The sequence below is a fragment of the Xiphias gladius genome, chromosome 11, assembly GCF_016859285.1.
Source record: "Xiphias gladius isolate SHS-SW01 ecotype Sanya breed wild chromosome 11, ASM1685928v1, whole genome shotgun sequence".
Classification (NCBI taxonomy): domain Eukaryota; kingdom Metazoa; phylum Chordata; class Actinopteri; order Istiophoriformes; family Xiphiidae; genus Xiphias; species Xiphias gladius.
In genome coordinates this window covers 19,001,390-19,010,567 of record NC_053410.1, presented here as the reverse complement: position 1 = coordinate 19,010,567, position 9,178 = coordinate 19,001,390, and the positions used below count along the sequence as shown (strand labels likewise).

Sequence of the window (9,178 nt, the reverse complement as noted above, 5' to 3'; positions counted from 1 at the left end):
TCCTGTCTGGGCAAAATAAACGACGGGAGTCTGTTCGTCCGGGGAGTCAGGGTGAGGGAATCGAGCGCCCCTCGCCAACATGCTGTAGGCGTGGCAGTTGTTACTGACGTCATTCAATGACAGCTAGCTGTCAGAAAGTGAGTTCATTCTCCGGATCCGAGGAGACGGAGCGCCGTCATTAGGGTTTTAGCTTCCCATTGGTGTCTAGCACCCCGACTCAGCGAGACAACGGACGGACCTTTCCACCGAGCCCGGCCATGGACGAACAGGCGGGGCCCGGCGTGTTTTTCAACAACAATAACAACTCTGTTTTACCCGGCGGTGGGAAAGGACCGCTGCCCGATGGCGACGCTGGGGAGGCGGCCAGGGCGCAATACAGTATCCCGGGGATCTTGCACTTCCTGCAGCACGAATGGGCCCGTTTCGAAGTAGAGAGAGCACAATGGGAGGTTGAGCGGGCCGAATTACAGGTAATAACCACCACATTTAATGTATATAAGACCACATATTAGTGGCACTACCGGGGCCTTTCTACTAACTCGCGCTGAGTTTCTGTGTTTGATTGTTCTTGTTACCGGGCTAGCATGTTAGCTTTAGCTCAGGAGCTAAAGGAGCTGCAGCGCCCCCCTGACCGGACCGCACGACGACTGTTTGAGACCTCCTTACTGTGACTGAAACCACTAAACTTGAGTGCCACCTTGAGGAGTTGGAAGTAAGACTTTGAGAATAGGTCTATATAAAAACGCGTCTAATTAAACAACCAACCGAGAGCTACAATTGCTAGCATGGTAGTTTTAGTGTATTGCAAAAGCGTTGTCTCGAAACAACAAAACGACTAACGTTACCTGCTTACTTACAGCTAAATGTATAGCACTCCGCCTAGGTTTTTAGTGCACTTTATCTCTAAAGCCAGAAAAAAAAATGACGTCGAGGAGGGGTAGTAGTTTTCTTAAGTGCTCTGATCTCTTGAGAGCTGTCAGTACTGAAGGACAGCATACATCACAGAAGAGACTGTGGAGTCATTATGTCTTGTTTATGAATCTTCTCATAAGCTAGCTGCTAAGTCACTGCCACTCCTGAGGAGAAAATCAAACATGTCGTGTCTGTCTTTGGAAAAGGTCACAGTGCTTTTAATTGGTCTTATTAATGGGTCCACCCTTTTGATAGTATATCTGACCCTTATCTGATGGCCAAACAACTTAAATATTCAGCTATGTATAAGATATAAGAACTCAGTAGGTTTTCCTGCTGTGAACTACAATTTTCTAAAGGGAAACCTGACAAAAACGGGAATGCTTAATGTTTAGTTTGTTGAAAGAGAAGTTCATGTCTTGCAAATACCCAAGTTCACTCTGAAATCCGTGTTTTGTTTTGGTTACCAGTCCTACCAGAATTGTAACTTTCTCTCCCTCAAGTTTTTATGTTTTAACTTTTATTCTTTTCCCATGTTTGATTTCACTGTATGGGAGTACATAGTGCTGTAGTGGTCATCGTAGCTGTATTTGCAGGTGAATATTTTAACCCCTATTGGCTTTTTTTGGCTTGCTGGAGAAATGTTTATAATATCTGAAGCCCCATGAATTGTATGTTTGTGGCTTTAACTGTTCCTAAGTTGAGAAAAAAACTGTCATCACCAGCCTACATTATCAACTCTTCATACTTTAAGTATCCACAGTAGGGAAAATGACTTTGGACACCATGTGGAAGACTGTTTTTTTGTTTTGTTTTTTTTTTTTATCCAGAATTTGATTAGGCGTTGTTACAGCTTATTACTGTTTAACTTGAGTCTCCATGCCCAGTGTTTGCAAGAAAATGTTATTTTTTTCTTTTCATCATTTCGACCCAGTTGTAGGGCCACTGTTGTTGGATCACAGACAGAGCAAACACTGACTTTTGGGGTCTGACAGCAGTGAGCTCCATTGACAGACCGACCTAAGCTAACAAAGAGACGAGAGGGAGACACTGCATTGTTTTTAGATTGGTGATGTATACCCTGATCAGTGTAGTAGGGTTTTGACTCATCAGCCTGATGCAGCGCTTTCAGTCTGGCCTGTGTATTAAGCTTCCTGTCTGCTGTCATGAAGCAAGCTTATCAGCGAAGCAACAGCAACTGCAGCAAAGCACAGTGTGGTTGCTAAATGGCTTATTGGGTGGTTTGTTTGTGGCGGCAAAATGGTGCACGCTCAATTTGGGTTGTTGTTTGTATTGCATCTAACCCTAAATGTGAGGCTGGTTGATGTTTTGAACATCATTTCACCTCCAGTAGACTGTTTACAACTTCTGGCTTACTCATGATTGTGCTCTAATCACTGTAGCACAGGACCTTTCTGAATAGAACATCTTTCTGTCCCAGTTCTGCACTGTACCAGAGCAATAATGAAGAATCGAGTATTGAAAAGCTTTAAAAAATCCACGTGATGTAACCTTGTAGTGTCCTTGAGGGATTTGTACATATTGCATATTGCAAACATACAGAACTTTTACCTGTAGAGGGTATTGGGGGATTATTGTTCAGTGAAGAAGAAAGAAAGCCACTGAAATCACCATAAATAGACGTATAAATAATGAAAAGCTGTAGTGGGGATAGAGCCTTAGTAGTGTTCATGATCATGTTTAATGCACATATCACATAATCATCAGGTCCACACACGTGTTTTAATCACAGAATCAAAAATTATATATTAGTCTTTCAGGTTTTAAGAAGGTGAAATATATGGTTTCAGATAAAAGCCCTTTAAGAATGTACACAAAGGGATTTCACAACCCAGTGAATACTCAATCTCCTCTCAAGATATTTTTTTTTTCTTGTTCGGTGTACAGACATTGAATGGAAAACAGTTGAAGCTGTGTCTTATGTCTCTGTTTTGGAGGAAGGCGAACCCCAGGGCTTGTAGGAATGTCGCCCAGCCAGCCTGTTAGGTCATGCTCAGAGCCACTCCTCTCTAGTGGAGCAGTACAGACACTGTACTGTACATGTCCGACCTGTCCTGCTGATGTACCCTGTCTGTGTAATGCATAGGCTGCTGTCATTCATGATTAGACTTCAGTTGAGAGGTCATTGACAATCAATTGATTCACTCAAACAAGCTGATTTGCTGAGTGACTGATTGGTTACAGTTCTAGTAAATCTGTCGTATGTTACCTCGGTAATGAAGGTAACTACGCCTGCAGCTAACGATTATTTCATTATCAGTTAATCAGTTCATCTTTGAAATTGTCAAAAGAAAATAGTGAAAATGGCCTTTACACATTTTCATATTTAGAATTTCTGGCATTTTTGCTCGATAAATGACATTCAACAATCAAGGTTTTTGATTAATTTTCTGTCAATCTACTGTTTAACTAATCGGGTAATCATTTCAGCTTCAATTAACTGATTATCAAAATGGTTGTTGAATAATTTCCCATTGAACACTTGAACAATTATTTGATTAATTATATGAGCACCAATTAGCCCAGTTTGTTTGGGTTTCAGGTTAGATTAGCTACAACTCCAGGCAAGTTTATTTATTTTAATTAGCAGAGTATTCAGAGCATGCTGCCATTGACTTTAAAGCACTGTTTATTTGGAGAGAGTTAAAATTCAGTATAATCACGTAGCAGTTATAATTGTAATTGCGTTGTTTTACAGTATTCTGTTGTCCAATATTAATTTCAAGCAAGTTGTAATTAAAGAACAATATGCCTTTTTGCTTTACATGTCAGTTTACACATGATTTAGGATGTAATACATAACAGTGGAAGACAGTACATTGTATTGAACTGAAATTTGAATTGTTTCTATTTGAAGCACTCTTCTCATGATTATTGTGATATTGGTCTATTGACGTCTATTGACGTCACCATGCTATAGTGATTAGCCGAGATTTTTTCTGGGCCTGATGACTGAGGTTGAGTCGGGTTACGCCCTAGACAGGCCAAGCAGTGCTCCAGTGTGCTTCATCAGCCCCCCAGTTATGGGGAAATCCATGCTCCATAGGGTATCTCCTTGCCAGAAGTATCTGTCAGCAGCCATAATTTGACACCGGGAGAAGGTTGAAGGTGACTCGGGGTGTAAGGTGGCTTCATGTGGGTGCAGACTGAAGCCTGGACCCACTTATCTACACTGGATAGAAGCGTCTCTTGTATTTCTAAAGGAAAGCTTTTAACAGGAACATGAAGATGTGGCTCATGTTATTTGATTACTTCTCTTCTTGTCTAACTGTGGAGCAGCCTAGAATTAGCCTGCCTCAGTTAGATGACTTATTACTGTGATCTCATGTTTACTTACACTAATGGCAAAGCCTGAGGCATATTTGGCTCAATGGTGCAGCAATAAGAAGGCCTGAACCATGCACAAACATTCACATACCATGGCTTTCAGAAATTCAGAAATGGGAGTCACCGTAATTCCTCAGTTGATACTACATCAACCCACAAGCTGCAGTTATTTTTGCCCTCTCAGTGTGTGCCTCAGAGTGGGAAAGTACAAAAAAGCAGAGCACATGCTTCCTCACCAAAAATGTAAGTGCTAGTTACTCAGTATCGTTGCTCTCAGATATTGACAAAGTCATTCAAGGCTCTACAAATGCTAAAAAAAATACCAGTTCACATGGAAACTAATGCTACACAACCACTCACATCCTTTCCAATATAACCAGGATGTACAGTACACCACAAAGAAACAGCCCCATCCTCAGTCATTGGTTTAAGACAGACTGTGGTAATGTTCAACAGAAGCACCGCAAAGACAGTTACTGCAGCTCAAATCAAACATTCACGGGTTACAGATAATGGTAAGTAGTTAAAAAGGGTTTGCGTTTTTCCTGTGAGAAAGCCTGGAGGGAGCCATGTTTATTAACTAAACTCTCTGAGCTTTGCTCATCTGTCCCTGTTGGACTCACACCGGAGCCTTTCTCTGTGCAGCAGAGCTGCCTTGTCGGCCTGTCAATTCCCCTCTCCTTCCTCCATTCACACATACAGCCTTCGTCTGTGTATGTGGGTGTAAGGGACAGCTGCCTGGTTGTGCCACAAAGTTGCCTGCCTCCCAGAACTTTGCAGTAAATCTGAGGTCGCTGGTCTGTCAAGAGTTTTAAATCATGTACTCACCAGATCAAACTGCTGTTGTCTCAGTGTGATGTGGTGATATGGTGTGATCTAATGTGGTTTGTTGTTATTCGCACTAATTGGCACAACACTGTTTTCTTGCATTGAAATAAATGTTTAGAGAGCAATACTTTTTTTTCTAAAACTTTTTCGAATACTATGTATACGTCTATAGTATTTAATTATACTGTGCAGCTTTTTTCTTTTTTGGATATGACTGGATGTTTTAAGCAGACACAGCTGGGGACCTTTTTAATTTGGAAAAACCATATGTCAGCATCATACTAATTTTGTTTATTTACAGTAATTCAGTAATGTCCCAAGTTATATAATTTTATTCTGCACCATTTTCTGCATCATATAAAAAGGTTAAGAAAGAACTTTCTTCTCTAGGGGTATCAGAATCAACATAAGAAGGCCAGCGTTATTAATGCTGCAGATTTGATCATTGCTTCTGCTCCTCCGTGGATGAGGTAAAAAGTGAAAATATGTTTTCAAAAAGTCTGTAAGAGGAAGTGATATAGTCACCTGAAGCTAAAAAGTGATGAGTCCTGTCTGACAGGCCTGACGTGCCAGAGGGACAGGACAGGCCAAAGGGCACCAGCTGCCTCGTTTGCTCCGTCCTTGCGCTTTGGTGGTTGACCGCCTTTTATTGGAAGAAAATGTGTCTCTTTCTGAACTCGTTCTATTTCTTTGAATTCATATTCAGAAATAGAGCACTTTACTAGCTCTGTCTGAGATGTTTACCCACATCAGTATAAATTCAGTCTCTTAATAAACTACACAAATGCACATTGCTGCTGATGCTGGCTAGTTACTGGTAGGAAGACCACATTTTGCACCAAATGCAGACACACCTACCAGTTTTTACAACATCAGATTTGTCATCCTTAGATTTGTCTCCCCTCTGCATTGCAACTTTACTCTCTAGATTGTTAAGTTGTTTTTTCAGCATGGTTCTGCCAGGACCAAAGCTTATAGTCAAACAGCCATTTTGTCGGAGAAAATGCTGATGTCGAAAAATGTTGCTCTTTCCCTCCATGTGTGACTGTGTGCAGCACCTGTGTCCTCAAGAAGCTCAACATAGTGCCTTTGTTTGCACCCCATGTAAGGTAGCACTGCGGTGTCAACTTGATGTGAGCTGTGTGACGGCAGAGTGTAAAATAGAGCTGAAGTGGAAACTCGTGATGAGATGAAGACAACAAATCTGTGTCTGTGAAAATTTAGGAAAAAGAGAGAAGATGTATTTGGCCTGGGAGGAATCTCTGGCAGTATAAGGGTTTTCTTCTATTTCCTGGGTATTGAGGTGAAAGGCACGGCTTGGCTCATTCCAGAAAGCAGAGCAGGAATCTTTATTAAATCACAGTTTGAGCAACTCACTGTCTCACCCAGACCCTCAGAGCAATCCTGAATCTGCGCCCGTGTACATGAGCTGCGTGGAACAATTGAAGGAGTGAGCTCCAGCCATGATCACAGGTCCTCAGTATTTCACAATCTAACTGCTTCTATGGCACAGGAGGAGCAAAGTGGAACAATGGATTAAACTAAGCAGTTTGTTTGATACCCACACCTCATCAGTTGTGTAATATGTGTACATACAAACAGTATGCAGCCTTTTTACAGATGCTTTCCAAGACAGAATGTGGTTGTAAAAAGACAACCAGTTTTAGTTTAAACACTTAAATTAGCCTCACCATCTTGAGCAGAGAAGGAGATGAAGAGACAGTTGGGTGTGAAACTGGAGTTAGTAATTACTAAAATTCTTTTGGAAGGGGGAAACGATAATCCACCTGAACTCAACCTTATTTTTACTAATCAGTAATCATATTCATAGTCAACTTGTTGGAATTAATTGTGGGCGGAACTGTGTTATGTTACTGTGAGACAGTATACATTTTTCTGTCGTCAGAAATATTGCCCTACCATTTTTATCGTGGTTGCTTTTCCTTTAATATCTCTGGGTGTATTTGACCACTGTGGACAATGTTGCAAATCAGTGAGCATGTCTGCTTTAGGGCAATATTGGATTTTATGATTTTTGCATCAGTGTGATGATAAACTTGATTTGATTTTTGAGGTATTTATTTGCTGGATTTGCAAAGACCTTAGAAGGTGTTAAAATTTCCACCAGTCTTATGTAGATCTGTTGCAGGAGACTATTCAATCTTTTTTTTTTGTGGAGTTTCAGTCAGCACCATCAGAACTATAAGTACTGTCACCACTGCTAGCTAGTCTCATAATGGGCAACTGTCAGTTTTAACAGATATAAATGAACTAAAATGAATGAATCATTTATGCCACTAATCCTGGTCCAGGTTGCATTTATTTAATTATTCATATAAATTAGAAATTATTGTTATATACTCCTGGAAAGTACTGAAGAAAATGTGAGGATAATAAATACTTTTAGGTCATATCGTCCCTGTTGTTTTTCCATTATATTTTTACACTTTGGCTGGTATTACTGTGAAAAAAGTATCAGTTTCATTCTATGTGGCATTAAAAAGTCTTAAATTTAACTTGTTAAACCCTGCACAAACCCTGATATCTACACATTATCTACTAAATAAAAATGTATTATATCATGAGATATAAAGATCTCAGTATTGTGACATAAACATACATTAACCGGGATTGAGGATTTTATCCATACCAGCCGACCCTATAAATAATGCTCTCCAAGAACCTGGCAGGTTCAAGCAGAACAGAAAAGCAACAATCTCTTGAGACTGCTTCACTCTCTGTATTTAGCATCTTTGAATGCCTTAATTAAATTTATGTCTTTGTATTTAAGGAATAAATAAAGCAGTCAAATCTAAAAAAAAAAACAAATGAAATTGGACCTGGACAGTCTACACAACAATATACTATATGATAGTTAAAAAAGTTAGGAAAACCATATGTTTGCATTCCTATTCTCACTTATAAAGATCATGATTTTTTTATGACCAAACGTTGGTATTTTGGCAATTATATTGTAAGTGGCCATAAATGTTAAACCTACCTGAAGTGAGCCCTTTTAGCCTTAAAGAGTTTATGTTGGTCTGTGGTGATGTTTTCAATGAACAAATAGAAAATACACTGCTGTAGCAGGGTTACAGCACTCCCCAGCACTTCAGTCTTGCTTCTGTTGTTTTGCTGCCTTTTTTTCTGTTGCTTCTAGTGTAATGGCATGCGTGGAATGTACTTGGCTTGTTATCAGGTCGGCCATCGTGGTGCTCATTGGTTTGCAGTAACTGTGAGAGTAAACCCGGTGTTTGCTGAAAGAGGCTGTTTGCATTGTAAATGTGGGATTTACACCAGTTACTTTCCCTTCTTTGGCTCTGACCACGGTCCAAGGGCCAGCATGTGTGACCATTTTGCTTGTGCATAAGCCCTGAGGTTGTATGAGTATCCGCTGAATTTCTTTTTCAAATGGAGTGAGCTCAGTCTTGCCACTGAGACGTACTGGATTTTTCACAGTGTTCACTCTGTCTAGATTAAATGGCCTCATTGTGGTGTAGATGTCTTCGGCAATGATGCAGAACAAGGTTGGAAGAAAACGTCTGGAATTCACAAATGTCAGACTTTATGGTCTTATCTGTGTATAAATAGCGAGGATATCATTTATATTCATCATATATTCATCATATATTAATTGACAAAATTTGAGTTGACAAGACTCATTCCTGCTGTGTAGTTATCCACTGCCAATAATATGGGGTTAAATAATCTGCATGTTAACTTTGTTAATGTCATCTCTAAAGATGAAGAAATAAAACGGTTTTCCTGCTTATATTTAAATTGGTAGTGCACTTAACTCACATCAACCTTAATAGTGCAGAAAAGAGACTCCTTTTTAATACATAACATCGTTGAAAAGAGCTGAGCTATACATGTTTCAAGTTTTACGTGTTTCTGTCTTCAAATGTGTCTCAGATTGTGATTAAGTAGGACTGGAAGCTGCTGTCAGTCCATTTTTCCTTGTTTTACTAATTTTAATAAGAGTAGAAAATCTACTCCTAAACTTGGATTGACTGTATGCCAAAGCAGAAGGTACCTTATCTTACCAGAATTCAGCCAGCGGCTGGAGTTTATTTTCCTCCCTAGCCTG

The 9,178-nt window shown here is 40.0% G+C and overlaps 1 protein-coding gene across 3 annotated transcripts in view; it reads left to right on the top strand.

The window, feature by feature from the left end:
• The first annotated feature begins 62 nt into the window (after positions 1 to 62).
• Positions 63 to 9,178, top strand: part of LOC120796360 (striatin-like) — a 29,208-nt gene continuing 20,092 nt past the window's right edge. Inside the window, exon 1 of one of the 3 annotated variants that reach the window (XM_040139111.1) lies at positions 63 to 470. In XM_040139111.1, the coding sequence (XP_039995045.1) occupies positions 258 to 470 (213 nt within the window). In that variant the 5' untranslated portion in view covers positions 63 to 257. The remainder of the gene's footprint in view (positions 471 to 9,178) is intronic. The other 2 variants (XM_040139110.1, XM_040139109.1) reach the window with 2 other exon arrangements.